This window comes from Saccoglossus kowalevskii, chromosome 5 (assembly GCF_978046115.1).
Source record: "Saccoglossus kowalevskii chromosome 5, keSacKowa6.1, whole genome shotgun sequence".
Taxonomy (NCBI): Eukaryota; Metazoa; Hemichordata; class Enteropneusta; family Harrimaniidae; genus Saccoglossus; species Saccoglossus kowalevskii.
Window position 1 is genome coordinate 24,886,772 of NC_140645.1, and position 19,765 is coordinate 24,906,536.

Sequence of the window (19,765 nt, forward strand, 5' to 3'; positions counted from 1 at the left end):
ATTACATTTAATAATAGTTTTTAAAATATCTGTCATCTTTGTGTGTTGACTCTTGTTATTATTATTATTATTATTTTATTGACATTGTTGTATTTTTATCATGCTATTGAGAATTTGATACAAAACAAAGTAAACATTTATAAGGTGTCCCTTGATTGGTTCGATAGTTAGAGTGTTCAGTCTGGGTAGCCAATGAGGTGTGATTTTATAACTCGCATATTGTGGGCAGTTTTTATCCAGAATGAGCTTAGGATAATGAAGTACAACTCTTAGAAGTTTCATGAAATTGTGAGAAAAAACATCTGAAATAAACTTTAAATTAATGATGTTACTTGTTTTTGTGTGTCAAATAAGTTAGTCATGAAAATATTTTTGTTATGCTTTTCTCTAAATGGCAATTTTTCTGAGGAAAAATTGGATCAGATGTAATCTGGGATATATGTGAAGCTGTGACTTGTAGAAAGATAAATGATGAATAATGCTGAAGTTAGGATTTAAAAAAAAAAACAGTTAAAAAAATTATAGTACTACATTCTCAGATAATATGGTTTGGGTTTTCTTAAAAAAATTTCTGTTTCTGCTTTCTATAAAAATCTTTTTTTAGGAACCATATACACATGTATGTTTACTAAAAATAAAAAAATAAAATAAAAACATAATCAATTTATATATATCATGATGCTGCTATTTTAAAATGTATAATGTTTTGAAAGCAGGTAATACATAATGTATTAGTTCTGGTGGTGACATGTTAACACATTTATGATAATTCGTAATGCTAAATATTGCCAAGTTTTTGTTGCAATGGGCCATTCCAGTTTATATCTGCACCCCCCCCTGTTGATGAGCTTGTGTGCTTACTTCATACAGGGTATAATTTCCATGGGTGTACAAGTCATACAAAGTTTTATTTCCAAATCACCATCACCATACAGTAATGGAAATCCAAAACTATAGTTCCTACTTATGGTGTTGATGAGTTCCTTTGTGCCACCATACAGAGTAGGATTTCTAAATATAACTCATCATATGCTAATTTACCAAGTTAAAAATTTTATATTTGATAATGGAAATCCAAACTAGTCCTGATTCACAGTGTTGATGAGCTCATTCGTGCCACCATCCTTATCTAATTTCAGTAATAACTATTTCATACTGGCCCAATTTTTTTACCATATACAGTCAGAATTCCAAGTTTTTTTAGTCATACTGTTGGAAATCCAACCTCATCAACCGGTATGTGGCGAGATAAACTAGGCAATATTTTATTTAGTAGCCATAACTGCCTGGATTTCCAGGAATTTTTTTTTCCATACTCGTCTGGATTTCCAGATTCTGTTTCTTCATATACAGTTGGAATTCCGGGGTATTTTCCCCATCATAAAGTTCTGGAAATCCGACCTCATCAACAGGGGGGTGCAGATATAAACTGGAATGGCCCAATTTGATATCACAGCTTTCAAGTTCTTTCAACAACTGAGCAGTGTAAAATAATGTATACAATTGTTTTTATATATATTTTGGGAATTCCTCTCTCATAATGCATTGTCAAATATGCTCAGTAAATGCAACACATGAATTTGTCTTAAATTTGCGGATGTTAAATATATTATAATAATGTTTGCGTGATTCCTTTGTGAAGGACGGTTTGCATAACAGCCTTCCTTTAGTTGCAGGCAAGATCACGTATGTGGTGTTCTGGCCAGGTCGACATACGATGCCGAATACGATTGGGTAATCTCGATCTCATATTAATTGCTACAATGACTTATATTGTTGTGTGAAAACGTTATCAATGTATATACAAACAAGTGGAGATGATATCTTTGAAAAAAAAAAAAATATTTTTATATTTTGTGATAAAACAATATATCCTGTCGTTATGTTATACAGGACTATTTTCGTGTGTACAGTTGCCATGGTTACCAACCTGCATTATATTAACTAATACATGTTTTGTTTTTTCAGGTTGATACCCATGTTCACGCAGCATCTTGCATGAATCAGAAACATTTACTGCGCTTCATTAAAAGTCAAATAAAAAACAACCCAGACGAAGAGGTTTATAAAGAAAATGGACGTGTTCAAACACTGAAAGAAGTAAGTATAATAATAATAATAATATTAATAATTAAGAGTTTGTATAGCGCCTAATATCCATCATGATGATGCCCAATGACGCTGTCAGTGCACAGAAATGCTCTCTGAAACATATAAGTTTTGAGTTTAGATTCAAAATGTTTAAACTGGCTGCAGAACAAATGTTGGTAACTGATTCCATAATGAAGGAGAAGCATGTGAGAATGAGCGATCGCCATGTGTCTTGAGTCTGGCTCTGGGCACTGTAAGTGTAGATATATTACTTGAATGAAGAGTTCTACCAGGTTGACGGAGTTGAATCAGGTCTGATATGTAGGTTGGTGTTAATCCATGAAGTGCCTTGTATGTGAGTAGTAGGATCTTGAATTGAATTCTGTAAATAACTGGGAGCCAATGTAATTGATGTAGAACAGGGGTAATATGATTGCACTTCTTTGAACGTGTGATGAGACGAGCAGCACAATTCTGTGCCCTTTGAAGTAGATGTATTTGTCTGTCAGGTAAGCCATATAGTAAGGCATTGCAATCGTCCAGTTTAGCAACAAGAATGGAACATACTATTTTAGAACAGGTTTCAGCGGATAGTTACTGTCGGATATGTCCAATACGTCGGATGTGCATGTAAATTCTTTGACATGTAGTGGTGATATGTTTTCTGTACTGAAGGGTGTCATAAAATATTACTCCAATGTTACGAGCGGCTTGTACTGGTTTGATAGATGTAGATCCAAGTTGATGACATTTAAGTGGACAGGTCATATTTGGAACGGATGAGCATAACTTCAGTTTTTTAGCTCCGCTGTCGACTTTGTCGAGCGGAGCTTATCATATGAGTGATTGTCCATCGTCGTCCGTGTCAATGTTTTACTCTTTAAAAACTACAAGCCTGAATGTTTTGATACCTAGTGTATATGTGCTTTGGGTAGACCTTTCTTAGATTTGTTCATTTCATGTTGATATCTTCAATTCTATAATTTTGGTGAATATTTTTGTCATTTTTGGTAAATTGGTAAAAAGTGATATTTTCGCCTTCTTGTTAAAAACCGCAAGTCCAATTGATTTGATATATTAAATATATAGGTACTACATGTGGACCTCTCTCAGATTTGTTCATTTTGTGATGATGTCTTAAATTATCTAATTTGGATGAATATTTTTGTCATTTTTAGTGAAAAGTGATATTTTTGAATTCTTGTTGAAAACAGCAAGTTTGATTGCCTTGATACTATACATATTGTTCATTTTTTAACGATATCTTCTGTTCTTTAATTGCAATGTGCATTGCTAACAGCGGAGCTATCTCAGCCGATAGGCTGCTTGTTCATCGTTCAGCTGTAGTTTGTTGTTGGTCATCCAATCTTTGATGTCAAAGAGACAATTCTCAGTTGTGGAAATAGATGATGAGGTGTTGGCTCTGGTGAATGATAGGTATAGTTGATTGTCATCGGCATATTGGTGGAAGTTTAGTTGATGACGACAAATAATTTGACCAAGTGGTGAAATGTACAGTGAAAATAACAGGGGACCAAGTACCGAGCCTATACCATATAAGTATACCATAGAGGGTGCTCTCACTCAAAACATCATTGCAATTTCCCCAAATTAGGATATAGATCCTGGAGGATGATGAATTCAAAATGTGTACAACTAGAATTATGTTACCCCCATGCCACGAGACATGACGAAACAATCTTTCTGTTCTAGTTTTCAATTATAATTTCTGTCATCCGGTATGTTTCAAATTCATGTTAGCAAACAATGTATTGTATATGCAGTGCACACATTTCTATGGGACCCATTTCGACAGCAATTCAATCTTCCAGAGCTTTAGTTTTTTCAATAAGTGGTTCAAGCAAAATTGGAAAGCCCCTGTATTTCCATATATTTTACTTTTCACTGCTAAAAAGCAACAAACTAGGTGTCATTTTATTGAAATATGTCATTTTGATTGGCTACCAACTGATTTCTATGTAACTGCCCTTTGAGTAATCGGATGGATGAGGCTAACTGGTTAACTTGTGTAATATTTTAAAAGCATTTCAAGTTTTTGATATTTTGCTAGGAGAAAGTTACATCATATCGAGACAAAAAGTGAATACTTGTTAATTTAAAAATTGGATACACACATTAGCACTTTTCCATTTTGTTAGTTGGGATGCTATACCTTCTACATGTATATACTTGAAATCATCAGCAGCAATCAATGACATTTGTATATCTTAAAACGCTACAGTTGTTGCATAGCGTCATGTTCGATATGGGTCTCTTAGCGATGTATGCAATGCATGTGAAATACATACTCACACTGCATGACAGGACGACTGTAGCGTTTTCATTGAGCATCAAGTCCCTGTGGATATGCTTGCATATAACCATAAACGATTGTTTCAAGTTGTCATCAAGTCACTTCTAATTGGCTTTATTTCCAGGTATTTGAGGATATGAAGTTAACTCCGTATGATCTGACAGTTGATATGTTAGATGTACATGCCGTAAGTATTTCACTTACCAATTATCATTCATTACAAAAAAAAGTCATTCAGTGTTCTTAAACTACTCTCATGTCGATGTCCGTCTCTGTCCTAGTGTGTGGATGTAAATAACCTTAAATAATTAGTAATTATTGTGATGACTTCATTTGCATATGGTTTGCTAGTGGCTGTTTTGAATGATAATTAAGCCTGTTGTATATTAGCCTAATTTTTCAATATCAATAATTACAGTATAAACATTTAAAAAAAAAAAAAAACTATCGGGTACTCTCATGTTTCCCATGATCATACCTTTTTCTTACAATGTGTACTGAACAGTCAGCATATTTTTCAAATAATATGCATCCACATAAATAACAAATCGAGTGACATATGTTCATACCTATCATACGATACTTTGTTCAAAACCTCTGTTTATATTGAATGAATTACCAAGGATTACCTACTACCATTTTTGTTTCTGTATGGTAAATAATATTTATCAGTCTTTGCAGCTTTCACAAATTTGAAAATAAAATATGTTCAGACCTTTCCTGATGTATCTGTTTACATGCGTTTTTGCCTAATCTCATTAAAATATATTGAAATATATTTATATACAAGTTAGGTGTCTGAAACATGATAACAATTGTTTAAACAAAAAATATAAAACAATCTTGTGAATAAATAAATTACTAAAATTAAAGGTCTTATTGTTTGGGCTATAATTTTTGAGTGGTTGAATTATTGAGTGGGTTTTAGTCAATGGTGACATTTTAGTAAAGATATCAATGGAGGTAATTGCAAACAGAGAAAGTGTGAACAATTAATACAACATTTACTGTGACTTTTAGTGTAGCAAGATTTATATCTTGTCAGTATGCTGAAACATCACAATGAACTGATGACATTTGAATGTGTTCATTTATTGATATATGGTTGAATTGCTGGTGAAATAAAAAATATAGTTTCAGCCTGTCTGTTTAAGTAAAAAAACCATTATGTACTATTACATGGATTCTATTACAATCAACATTCTGTTTCTGTTTCATTGTATACACACTTCTGTTACTTCTCGGAGAATGTTTGATTTAAAATATCTTTATTAATCTTTATTCATGTTTCTGTTTTTTAGGATCGTAATACTTTCCACCGATTTGATAAATTTAATTCTAAGTATAATCCGATCGGTGAGAGTCGACTTCGAGAAATCTTTATAAAGACCAATAATTTTAACAATGGGAAGTACTTTGCACATCTTCTGAAGGTAATCAGGTTTAATGAATTTTACCAAAAGTAAAAATCACTGTTGTAGTAACTGACTGATGTTTCATACATCAGTTAATCAGAACTATCTTGCTTGATCAGTCCATGATGCAAGATGCATATATTGCATTGTGGGATAAATTTATATTGCATTGTGGGATATATTAATATTGCATTGTGGGATAAATTAATACTGCTTCACACATATTATATTGCATTATTGGATATATTTGTATTACATCTTAATTGATATACATTCATATTGCATTATGGGATACATTTATGATGCATTATGGGATATATTTATATTGCATTGTGAGATAAATTTATACTGCTTCACACATTATATTGCATTATTGGATATATTTATATTACATCTTAATTGGGATACATTCATATTGCATTATGGGATACATTTATATTGCATTGTGGGATAAATTTATACTGCTTCACACATTATATTGCATTATGGGATATATTTGTATTACATCTTAATTGGGATACATTCATATTGCATTACGGGATACATTTATATTGCATTGTGGGATAAATTTATATTGCATTGTGGGATAAATTTATACTGCTTCAAACAATATATTATATTGCATTATTGGATGTATTTGTATTACATCTTGTGATACATTTATATTGCATTATGGGATACATTTAAATTGCATTATGGGATACATTTATATTGCATTATGAGATACATTTATATTGCATTATGAGATACATTTATATTGCCTTAAGGGATACATTTATATTGCATTGTGGGATATATTTATATTGCATCTTGGGATACATTGTTTTGGCTTCAAGGATCTTAAATAGTGACTGACACGTCTATTGCAGGAAGTAGCTTCTGACTTAGAGGAGTCCAAATACCAGAATGCCGAGTACCGTCTGTCCATATATGGAAGAGATCGCAGTGAATGGGACGAGTTAGCTAAGTGGGCTGTCAAACATCAAGTCTATTCTGACAATGTTAGGTGGTTATTGCAGATACCAAGATTATTGTAAGTCTTTGTGTTATTGTTTGTTTTTTCTTGAAAATAGTAACACATAGGAATGTTGCAAGTTGTACGTAGAATATTAAATATACAATTGAAGAATTTATAGTATATTTGAAATAAGGAAGCATTCTTTACTCTGTGTCTTAAATTAGAGGAAAATGGAAACAAAGAAATCAAAATATATAAATATAGATATGATGCAGTGAGATTTTGAGTGTTGAATGTTAAATTGTACATCAGACTCTTGAGTATATACATGTTGTAAATGATATAAACATATTATCATGATTAAAGTTAATCTTCTACTACTATTCACTACTACTACCTTCTAAATTATTTAATGAAGTTCAGAATTTTTGAGGTTTTATTATCTTAAATGTGCAATATGTTTGAGAACATATCAATTTTAGTATTGTTGTTTGATATGTATATTGACAGATATCTTTTACTAATTTATCATGATATGAAAACGTTATTCTTTTACCACACATCTTAGTGCTCATTTGATGGAACAATGAAATTCTGTAATATGTATGTGCACTGATTGTTTTGTCACATGTATTAGTGGTTTTCAGTTTTCATCAAGTGAATATTGTTGCATCCTCTGCAAATGCAACATTCTAAGTTTATGATAAATGATAATCTGATTTAGTCAACAATATTTATTGTTGACCAATAATATTAAAAATTATATGATTGTTTTCCCCCATTACATTTTCAAAGTATTTTTTAAAAGCTAAAAATAAATCTCTGTAATTTTGATCAAAGATTCAAATTTCAATGCATGTTTGAGGGAGTCCTTTTGTTAAGGATATCTGTTTAGTTTTACCTCACTTAGGGTAGGGAGATATTGACATATCGCTATACATTGTGGTGTTTTGGTAGAAAACTGAGGTATGAAATGGGCATGATGACTACAAACCTTTAATTAGATTCTAGGTTTCATTTTTGACCATTTTGCTGACAGATAAATTTATTAAACTAAAATCTAGCAAATAGTCATACTTAAAAATATTGTTATTTTCACAAATAAATAAATTTAAACTGCTGAATAGCCTTGCACCATTAAAACCTATAGTATTTCTCTTTCAACGATATTCTTGCCATAGAGGGCGCTATACTAAAATGTTGAGCTGATTTTAACTGCCATAGAGGGCGCTGTACTAAAAGGGTATGCAGAGTTTTACCATCAAGTCTGGCTTGCATAAACTGCTTGCTCCCTTACTAGATTCCTCTGTTTCAAGTCATTAAACTGAACAAGCGCCACGTCATGTTCGATGTGGGTCCCATGTGACATATACAACAGTGTAAAATACTTGTTAGTTTATACAAAATTTTAACGTGCACTGTTCGACAACCACTGCCCTGGCCATCATTAAATGACTCTACCACTATATTTTCAGTGACATTTACCGAAGTAACAAAATAGTGAAGAATTTCCAAGAAATGTTGGATAATATTTTTATGCCTTTGTTTGAAGTAACTCAGAATCCTGAATCGCACCCAGAGTTGCACTGTTTCCTGAGACATGTAAGTACATATTGGATGTCATTATATTGAAATTTGAACATTTTGACTTTGATGTATTTTTTGTGCCACAAATTAATACATTTGATGTAAATTATGCACATACAAACTAACTTAGGGGGCGACATTCAAATTACGAGCACAACTAACTTAGAGGGCTTTAAATTCAGCACATTATCAGAATAGCTGTTTGAATTTGATGTAACTCTAAAGAAACTAACAATAATTGCAATATTAGAAATGAATAATGTCAGCACATTTTGTAACTGCAATTGTGTATGATGTAAATCAATCACTGGAGAAGAAAACATTTTAGTTTTATCCTACATGTGCACAGTTTGCATATGATTTGAATAAAGCCCTCTAAGTTTCCTTGTAAAGTACAATTTGCATACAATTTGAATGAAACCCTCCAAGTTTGTATGCATGTCCACAATTTGCATATAATTTGAGTTAGGCTTACCAGGCTTAAATTATTGGAGCTACATTCTATATCTAATTTGTTTGTCATCTTTGTTGCCAGGTTACTGGTTTTGATAGTGTAGATGATGAATCTAAGCCAGAGAATCAAGTATTCACTAACGATAGTCCAACCCCTGATCAATGGACAGATGATGATAATCCATCCTATTCTTACTACCTCTATTACTTGTATGCTAATATTGTGGTACTAAATCATTTCAGAAAGTAAGTATTCATTTTGTCTGTCATGCAGCGGGGGAAATAAATGTGGGAGAGTAGTTTGTCAGTTGTTGTCATCATCGTCATTGCATTGTCATGCAGGTGAAAAATAAATGTGGGAGAGTAGTTTGTGAGTTGTCGTCGTCATCATTGCATTGTCATGCAAGGGGAAGAATAAATGTGGGAGAGTAGTTTGTCAGTTGTTGTTGTCATCATCATTGTCTCTGTTGTAAATATTTCTGTGATTATGAAAATTCTATGTGTGCAGAAAATGTGTTTTCATGCAGGGGGAAAATAAATGTGGGAGAGTAATTTGTCAGTTATTGTTGTCATCATCAATTGTCTCTGTTGTAAATATTTCTGTGATTATTAAAATTGTATGTGTGCAGAAAATGTGTTTTACTGCACAGCAGAAGCAGATGTATGATTCAGGTATGTGTGACTGCCTTCCACATTATGGCATTATCGCAAAATGATGCACTATTCCAATCTCCACCATTTGTCCAGTCCATGTACCATCTGAGCACGCATACAATAAATGTCGTTCACAAAAAACATTACTCAATACATAGTAGCATCATTTATTTTATTAAGTTTAACCTTTTCACCAAGTTCATAGAATAGCCCTGTTTATAGCCTGCTATTTTCCTACAAGATTGGGACAAAAATAGGCAAATATTTCGTGTAATAATTAAAAATTTACTCAAATTTTGTATGTTGCCTCTAAAATTAGGGTTCATTTCCAGAAATATTGAAGAATATAAGAAAAGTTAAGCCATATCTGTAAGTGATTGAAACTTTTTGCAGACTTGGTATTTCAATCACTTATGACAGCAGTCCCTAAGATAATGATATTTTGCTAGCTGGTAAATCGAGTTTCAGGTTTATCAAGACTTGATAACCAAAGACACTCAACTTATATGGTGTATTATGTTTGTGTATATTCATAATCTGTAACAGCTTTGGAAAACACTTCTGGCACATCAATCATAAATGCTTGTAGACATACATACATGTACATTGAGTGGGCACAGAACCAGTTGAACAATATTATTTCAATATTGTCAATATAAATGCTGATAATCTGCAGGTCAAAATAACATATCTTAGATTTAACTCTATGAACGCCACAGTGTACCTTTGTTCACAATATATATTTGCATAATTTTTTCCATATTTTTACATAGATTTTGGTGATAATTTGTATCCAATGAAATTTTTTTCCATTTCGTTCAAAATTATTAAAAGAATTATATAAAAATACATATAAATATGCAAAACGTTACACTCAAATTTGATGGAAACAAATATGGCACTCAAATTTTTAAATGATGTCACTTAACTCTCAATGTTTGTTTGTTCCTTACAGAGAGAGAGGTTTTAATACCTTTGTGTTACGTCCGCATAGTGGTGAAGCGGGTCCAGTACATCACTTGGTATCAGCATTCATGGTAGCTGAAAGTATCGCACATGGTCTACTATTGAGAAAAGTAAGCAATATTCATGCATTGCTGGCCAAATTGCCAGGCACTCAGTATTTGATCTTTATTTTGACACAGTTAATACCATTAATGTAAAACATTCAAAGCATTCTAAAAACAACCTACTGTAAAATCTGTATTAAAAGCTGCATCCCTAATAGAATATTTAAATACCGGGGTACTGTAAAATGATTAATTTTCACTGGGTTTAAATTTCGCTGATTTACCATTTTAGGCATATTCAGTGGGTTTTAAATTCATGGTTTTATCACTTAGATAATGTGTTCTATGCTAAATTTTACATATTCACTGGGTTTTAATATAGCGCATTTCCCAGCTAGCGAAATAAGCAAAATTAAAACTCAGTGAATAATTAAGCCTTTTACAGTACCAGAAAGTCACTATATTTGTAGATCAGGTTTTGTCATACTACTAATTGGGCAAAATAAAATAAATGTTATCTGATGAATATTAAGTCTCAACATTTTGCATACTACTATCTGCAATATTTCAGATTTTGCAAAATGTTGGAACAATTCCACAATTTCAATGTAACCGATATCCAACATATTGCTCAGCAGTTTTATGTCTTGTGAAATCTCAAAAATTTTCATAAAATTTGATGAAGATTGAAGCTCCAGTCACTTATTTTCTGTTCAGGGTGAATGGTGTATACAAATTGTGTTAAAACAACCTTTCCTGTGTTCAGATTTATCAACCAATAAGAAGGTACCTTACTAAAAAGTGATAAGTAATTCAAGTTATGATTGGTTGCAAATGACTTGCATAGATAATTGGTCAGATGTAGTTATAGATGGATGCACTCTGGTGGTCAGAAGTAAAATCACCCACTCTCTCTTAGCCGCATTTGATTTTAATCAGATCGACATTAACCATACATTTCGCCAACCATCCATGTGTCTGTCTATTTTGTGATCATCTTAATATAACTCTTGCATGCTATGTCTGATTTTATTTAACTCAAACATAATATGCATTTAATATGCATATTATGAGTCAACTTTTAACTTTGTTAAAACCGATAAAAACTATTATAAAGCTCCAACACAGCTGACACTACCGTTGGATATCAATCAACCCAATAAACACTTGTTCCCAAATTGGTATGCTCTTCGGTGAATTGAGCTTTCCAGTCATGGGTGATTTAAAGGGTGGTGGTCGTCGCGCAGTGCGTGTTCAAATTCCATGTAAACAAACAATATATTGAATACGCAGCTTTTAGTACGACGACTAATTCCACATATGATGTTTTTTTGTTTGCAGTCTCCAGTACTTCAGTACCTATATTACTTATGTCAGATTGGCATTGCTATGTCACCACTTAGTAATAACTCACTGTTTCTCAATTACCACCGCAATCCACTGCCGGAGTTCTTGTCGAGGGGATTGATGGTGTCGCTGTCAACAGATGATCCATTGCAGTTCCATTTCACTAAGGTAATACACATCTGTAATTATCTGATGGATTAATTATAGGCTACAATGAAATGACTTTCAGAGGCAGTCCAAAAACGGGGACTTATATTTTGACCTCTGTGCGTCCATACTTCCGTGCATGCATGTCTGTCCGTCCGTCCGGACCTGTATCTTAGGAATGCCTGGACCAATCACAATCAAACTTCACACATACATCATACATGATATTATACATATGATGTATATGACCTTGATGCACATCATTTTGTTTTTAGATAAGATTCAAAATGGCCGACTGTGGTTCAAGTGCCATATCTCTGACTTGCTTTGACTGATTATGTTCAAATTTTATATATTCATTATACATCATGTCATAGATATACAGATATATTGGTTTGACGATTCTATTAAAAATAGCCGAATGGTGACCATTTTTGTGCTAAAAAATCATCAAATATCAAGCATTTCTGGCATTTATAGATGGATTTTGTTCAAACTTGGTACATACATTAGAAATTACTGGTTTCTGATGCACGTTATTTTATTTTTCAGATCGGATTCAGAATGGCTGACTAGCAGCTATTTTGTTTTATTGAATGGACTTCTAGTGCCATATCTCTGACATGCTTTGACTGATTATGTTCAAATTTTATATATTCATTATACATGTATTCAAAATGGCTGATTTTGTTTTAATAAATGCTGTTCCAGAGCGATATCTCACAATACTCGTTTGACGATCAGCTACAAATGTCAATCATTTTAATGTTAAACAATCATTATAATCATATTCCTGACATGTTTATATTCCAGCTACATTACTATAAACAAAACTATATATTATAAATTCGTTAACTAACAGGGACTATGCCAATGTATGGCTTGTGTGTTTGGGTTTTCAAATTTATTGCTTTCATGTCAAACATTTATTGCATTCGGGTCACATGCACATTGCATATCTTTGAAATGCAGAATGAAATATTATGAATGTGAAAAATATGCGACAGGAATACCTTAAACATGTGACTTTTATGTGATAAGTACACAAAGCTCTGTGGTAGAGTTTATGGATACCATACTGTTTTATGCACAGTGGTTTTGTCTAAAAGGAGGCTGCCAACTAAATAGCTACCTGCTTTGCTTGCTAAGCCAGCTACTGTGCATTTTTAAGATCCAAACCTATAATCAAGTATTATAGTTTAGCCTCTTACTTTATAAATTTAGTTGTCTAATCCAGAACTTGGGCATGATGCAACAACTGTTTATGCACTATCTGCATCTGAAAAAAATGTGATTATTACGGAACATCTCTCCACCTGGTGATAATATCTTATTACATCGAATTCATTTCCCTTTCTCATCTTAGTAATATTCACAGATATAGTTACCGTACTCGACCGCGTTAGCGCCCATGCCCGGTCAAGCGCCCACCCCAAAAAATCATGATTTTCTGAGTTGAGACCCCTGGGCACTAACGCAGGCGAGTACGGTACTTGTTAAACATCCACTTGGTACATAAAAGTCACAAAGTCCTTTTAATATTGGTTTTTTTAGGAACCTTTGATGGAGGAGTATAGCATTGCCACACAGGTGTGGAAACTATCATCTTGTGATATGTGTGAACTAGCTAGAAATAGTGTATTGATGAGTGGATTCCCACATGAGGTAAGTACACTGTGATATGTGTGAACTAGCTAGAAATAGTGTATTGATGAGTGGATTCCCACATGAGGTAAGTACACTGTGATATGTGTGAACTAGCTAGAAAATAGTGTATTGATGAGTGGATTCCCACATGAGGTAAGTACACTGTGATATGTGTGAACTAGCTAGAAATAGTGTATTGATGAGTGGATTCCCACATGAGGTAAGTACACTGTAATATGTGTGAACTAGCTAGAAATAGTGTATTGATGAGTGGATTCCCACATGAGGTAAGTACACTGTGATATGTGTGAACTAGCTAGAAATAGTGTATTGATGAGTGGATTCCCACATGAGGTAAGTACACTGTGATATGTGTGAACTAGCTAGAAAATAGTGTATTGATGAGTGGATTCCCACATGAGGTAAGTACACTGTGATATGTGTGAACTAGCTAGAAATAGTGTATTGATGAGTGGATTCCCACATGAGGTAAGTACACTGTAATATGTGTGAACTAGCTAGAAATAGTGTATTGATGAGTGGATTCCCACATGAGGTAAGTACACTGTGATATGTGTGAACTAGCTAGAAATAGTGTATGGATGAGTGGATTCCCACATGAGGTAAGTACACTGTGATATGTGTGAACTAGCTAGAAATAGTGTATTGATGAGTGGATTCCCATATGAGGTAAGTACAACATGATCAGTATGATAAACTAACCTGTCTCATGACTGTAACAATCAGAACACATTTTTTAGCTTCGGTGTCGACAAAGTCGAGCGGAGCTTATAGTATTACTGATTGTCCGTCGGCATCCGTCGTTGCCATTGTCAACTTTACATTTTCAACTTCTTCTTAAAAACCACAAACTGTATAGCTGTGAAACTTTCTAGGAAGGTATCTTGAGTGGTTCTCTCTCAGATTTGTTCATTTCGTTTGGATATGTTCAACTGTCTTATTCATAGTGAATATTTTTGTAATTTTTGGTCAAAAATGCTATTTTCGACTTCTTCTTGAAAACCACTAGCCCAAATGCTTTGATACTCGGTATGTAGGTACTTTGGGTGAACCTCCCTCAGATTTGTTCATTTTGTGATGATATCTTTAATTCTCTAATTTTCATGAATATTTCGTCATTTTTAGTAAAAAGTGATATTTTTGACTTTTTGTTAAAAACCGAAAGTCCAATTGTTTTGATATTACATATATAGATACCACATGTGGACCTCTTTCAGATTTGTTCATTTGGTGATGATATCTTCAATTCTTTAATTTTCATGAATATTTTTGTAATTTTTGGAAAAAAAGTGATATTTTCAACTTCTTGTTAAAAACCGCAGATCCAATTGCTTTGATATTACATATCTAGGTTCTACATGTGGTCTTCTCTCAGGTTTGTTCATTTCGTGATGATATCTTTAATTCTCTAATTTTCTGAATATTTTTATCATTTTTGGTAAAAAGTGATATTTTTGACTTCTTGTTAAAAACCGCAAGTCTAATTGCTTTGATATTATATATACTACATAGGTGCTACAGGTAGACCTCTTTCAGATTTGTTTATTTCGTTATGATTTTGTTCTTCAATTATCTAATTTTAATGAATATTTTTGATAAAAAGTCTGATTGCTTTAATACTATACATATTGTTCATTTTCTGATGATATCTTCAGTTCTTGAATTGAAATGTACATTGATAACAGCGGAGCTATCTCAGCCGACAGGCTGCTAGTGATCTTTTAACATCCTGTACCATTTGACAAAAATTGGCGTCCTATGTGATGTGGTTATATCATGTTTTAGTTTGTGATAGCTGTAATCTTTTTCTGAATACTAATAAATCATCTCCAATTCTGTGAGATTCTGTTTTATGTGTGAAATTGAATGTTAAAACTGGACAAACAAAGGTCATAGTCGTGTCAAAACATTGCATGGGGTTTTAGGGTGTTTCCACTTTCAGTAATGTGCTGAACTGCTTTGATGATGGTGAATTTTGATAATAAAAGTAAGTTCATCCCAAATGCAATATTCTTTTCTAAAAAGATAGACATTCTTACAGTAAACTATAAAAAACAAGAAAATAAAGCTCATAATGAAATAATTTGATTTTTGTGGCAAATATTTGATCTGTGTCATTCATGCATTACGCAAGATCTCAGTTGTGAATGGAAAATGATCTATTCTGCATTGTTAGAGAGTGAATGTTGACTGTTGTTAATTTGGTTCATAATGTTTTGTTCACAGATGAAGCAGTACTGGCTGGGGGGATCCTATCGCAAAGAAGGTCCTGCTGGTAACGACATCACACGTACCAATGTTCCTGATATCCGGGTTACTTTCCGTCATGAGACTCTTCAAGATGAGATCTCAACTATTTGTAAAGCTGTGTTAGGCGATCAGTGATTGTGATATACTATGAAACAGAGAATCCATCAAAGTAAGCTGTACTGCTATGGAAGTGTGAGAACTGGGTGGTCATTGCAAGTTTTCTTAACACAGAGAAAAACCACAATTTCTTAAATATTGTACATGTGTTAAAACAAGTGACAGACAATGTCTTTCTAGAACTTTCATAGTGTTTATTATAGATTCCATTTCTAATATCACAATGCAGTGCCATTTATCATTGTTCATGGGCATTAAAGGGGTGCATCATTTTCTGTTAATTTTCAATAATTACTTCTATGACTTTTGTATTCCTCATCATGAGACTGACTACATATTGATACTATATAGATTATATAGATACTATATAGGTTCACATGTGTATATACTGTAAAACACGTCTTTTTAGCTAGCATGTTATTTTAGCTAATTTAGCTAATCCACAATTTCACTAAATTAAGATGTCGCTAATTAGAATAGAGTGTATTCTCACAGTAAGATTATTGGCACTTTAGCTAAATTAAAATTCAGTTAGTTCATGCATTGAGTCAAATTCGCTAAAATGATATGTGGCTATTTCAAAGTCTTTTACAATAATTTACCCAAGTGCATTTGAACATTTGTCACTAATCAGGATTGTCAATGTTCTTCTCATACAAAGTGGTAGAAACATATTTACTTACACATTAATGTGTATTAGAATCAAGGATTCTTTAGCTTTGTGTGCTATGTATCTGCCTACTAATATAGGCCTCATACTTGTTTATATTCAAGTGTATTTGCATGTCAAGTGTCTTGTGACAATAACCAGTCTATTGCACCCAAGGTTAATAAAGGTGTCATGTGGCATACTCCTCCTGGAAAACGCTTTATTGTTTATTATTTAAATGTACAATTGTCATCTCTAACGTTTCGTAATTCCCACAATATTAACAGTTTTTAATAGTATATTTAGCTTTCGACGAAATTTTTTTTCGTAGGAATGTAGTTGGTCAGTGCGCAACATATTTCGTCTGTCATTCGCATGCTGGTTGTCAAATATATAAACAAATGACGTCACAGTGGTACTGCCGATTAAAACAGCAGTGCATCAAAGAGACAATAGTCTGCTGATGTCTCACTAGAATTGCATAATACCTCTTTGTGATTCATGTTTGATATAGGGCCCATTTAAGGTATACAACATGCGTAAAATATTTTGTTTGAACCACATGCTGTACAGTGACTGTGATATATATGTATAAGTATATGATATAGCATGTAGTTAGGATTTGTATTAAATTGCCAAATTAGAATTTTAACCTTTATGATAGTCAGTACAAATTAGTCCTGAGGGACTCTCTACTTAGTTATGTACATTTACTATTTGTCTGCATTGACAGGCAACTGAAATGCTGGAGGTAAATCCTGTCTATGTTGAAAGAAAACATACTTGCGTATGATAATTGATTTGCTTTATGTCTACTACCAATCCATTTGATGCCAACAGTTGTTTGTCATTACTCTCTCTGCTGTGTGGATATATCATTTGATTTCTTGTGTGCTTATATTCTTCACATGGGTGTGAATGATTCCGTAAAAAAAAATCCAAATGTGTATGTTCATGATGTTGGATATTTACATTTCTATTGCAATTACAAATGTATGTATTATTTTATGTCTACTTGCCACTTTAAAACATGGTGTTTGTTTATTTCATACATAAACAACAATTGCCACCAAGATTTTTACATGTATATGTGAATGTATTGATAAGATATGTGGCAATATTGTGTTACCAATATTTTACTTTGTTTATAATATCTTATTGATATTTTCTTTTCATAGTAACTGTTATTGCTCATTACCCAGGGCCATTGAGAAAGCATTTGACCTCATCCTGATACTGTTAGTGCAACCTGTATTTGTAAAAAAAAAATTATAATCCAGGTTAAGTTTAATGTTACATAAATACAGGTCATTGTTAGTTATATAGATAAGACACATAAGTGTTTTGGTAATTGTAATATTCTGATATTTTATCATGCCAATACATGTTACACAATGTATAAATCAGGAGTTCAGAATGAGTTATCCATTTAAAGTTAGAATATTAAATTAGAAGACAGATTTTTGTGTATTATTAGATATATTACTAGTGATAGACTACACTATGTGTAGAAGCTTCCAAGAATATCAGTACACATTTTTTTTTAATATTAAAATATTTTATTAGCATTTGTTTTTGTTTTATCGCTGATCGTACATATTTTTAAAAATTTCAAGTTACATATTTACTGTATGGCGAAACGTATAATCGATTCATGCTATTAAAATACATGAACATATTGTATATGAAGTTTCGGATTCAATAATATGTGTACATGCTCTGTTTCTCTTTCTCTCTCTCTCTCTCTTGCTCTGTTTCTCTTTTTCTCTCTCTTTCTTTCTTTCTCTCTCTCTCTCTTACTCTTTCTCTCTCTTTCTCTCTTTCTCTTTCTATATATATATATCTATATATATATTATAAGTTTTGGTGAACAAAAAAATAGTTCAGTGCAGTTAACTCTGTATATTGTGAAGATTATCATAACTGACTTCTCTACTGAGATTGAAATTTAGGTCAATCTAATTAATTAACCCAGAGTCAGTATTACAGTGGCTCTTAGATGCACTATATACATGATAAAAAAAAATGTATGAAATCAGTTCCAAAATTGTAAACCAGACGTTAAACAATGAAGTCAAATATTTAACAGCTTTTACTGAAATATTAGTATTGTTCATCATGTCGGGTGCAATCATTGTATCTACCCCTGTACGTAATTTTCGAAAAATTACACAGGGATATTTTCTAGAGCTACTATCAGCTTTTCAGTTGTAATCGTGCTGTCCCTACTATAATGTATTATAAATTACTGGCTTATGAATAGAAATACAATGTAACCTTAGTATTCGCTGACTTTAGTCTTCGTATCACTATATATTTCGAATAACAAATAGCCACAAATATAAGACTGTGTTAATACTGCTGTGAACACTTTGTCGCATGTTTACTCTGCCACAACTCAGAGTTTATGTTAACGTGTAAGACTTTGTAAGAGAAGAGAAGTGAATAGCGAGGCATTACCTCAGCTGACCGTTTGGAAGAATAAAGCTTGACTACCTGTAATTAACTAATGTGTATTCTTTTGGGTCAAATCTGGTATCTCTACGTGTAAGTGTTTATAAGCGAGTCACAGTTTTCAGACCACAACACAACACAACTGTATTTTATCTTTGCCGTCACGCCACTCTCTTTTTTTTTGTTCCAGTGTCACCGCTATTTTCCTTTGCTTGTTCAATATTAAATTGATTTTCAGACAGCAGTTTAGACGTAGGCATGGCCTGGACTTCATCATAACAAACCATGGTTGAAACAATGAGACAAATCAACATCATCATTACAGCCGTTTTGCCATGCCGATAGCCGGGTTCTATACAAAAAAAAACACACAGTATATGTAAAATAATTTAAAGACACGTTATTTAAAATGTTAAGATGTAGTGACGCATTTATTATATTACATCTATCGCATAAATTGCAACTAACAAGTGTCGGTGATCCGCCGCTGAAGGAACTCGGCTGAAGCTAGCAGACACTCCCAGCAGACAGTGGAAGCTAGCAGACACACTAGCAGCCACAGTCTATAAGGCATAATAATGCTTTGAATCAAAGTTTATCACATCTTTTTGCATCACGTAATCATAGTTTGACATCAATATATTAATATAA

General features: G+C 32.8%; 1 protein-coding gene across 3 annotated transcripts in view; it reads left to right on the forward strand.

Annotated features, from left to right (window-relative positions):
• The window catches only part of LOC100366917 (AMP deaminase 2), a 43,926-nt gene extending 25,583 nt beyond the window's left edge, over positions 1–18,343 (forward strand). For all 3 annotated transcript variants that reach the window (XM_085499266.1, XM_002735910.4, XM_085499265.1), the window contains 10 exons: positions 1,969–2,100; positions 4,530–4,592; positions 5,707–5,838; positions 6,690–6,853; positions 8,254–8,380; positions 8,901–9,064; positions 10,428–10,548; positions 11,824–11,997; positions 13,531–13,641; positions 15,871–18,343. In XM_085499266.1, coding sequence (XP_085355392.1) covers positions 1,969–2,100; positions 4,530–4,592; positions 5,707–5,838; positions 6,690–6,853; positions 8,254–8,380; positions 8,901–9,064; positions 10,428–10,548; positions 11,824–11,997; positions 13,531–13,641; positions 15,871–16,029 — 1,347 coding nt within the window. In that variant the 3' untranslated portion in view covers positions 16,030–18,343. The remainder of the gene's footprint in view (positions 1–1,968; positions 2,101–4,529; positions 4,593–5,706; positions 5,839–6,689; positions 6,854–8,253; positions 8,381–8,900; positions 9,065–10,427; positions 10,549–11,823; positions 11,998–13,530; positions 13,642–15,870) is intronic.
• The last annotated feature ends 1,422 nt before the right edge of the window (positions 18,344–19,765 follow it).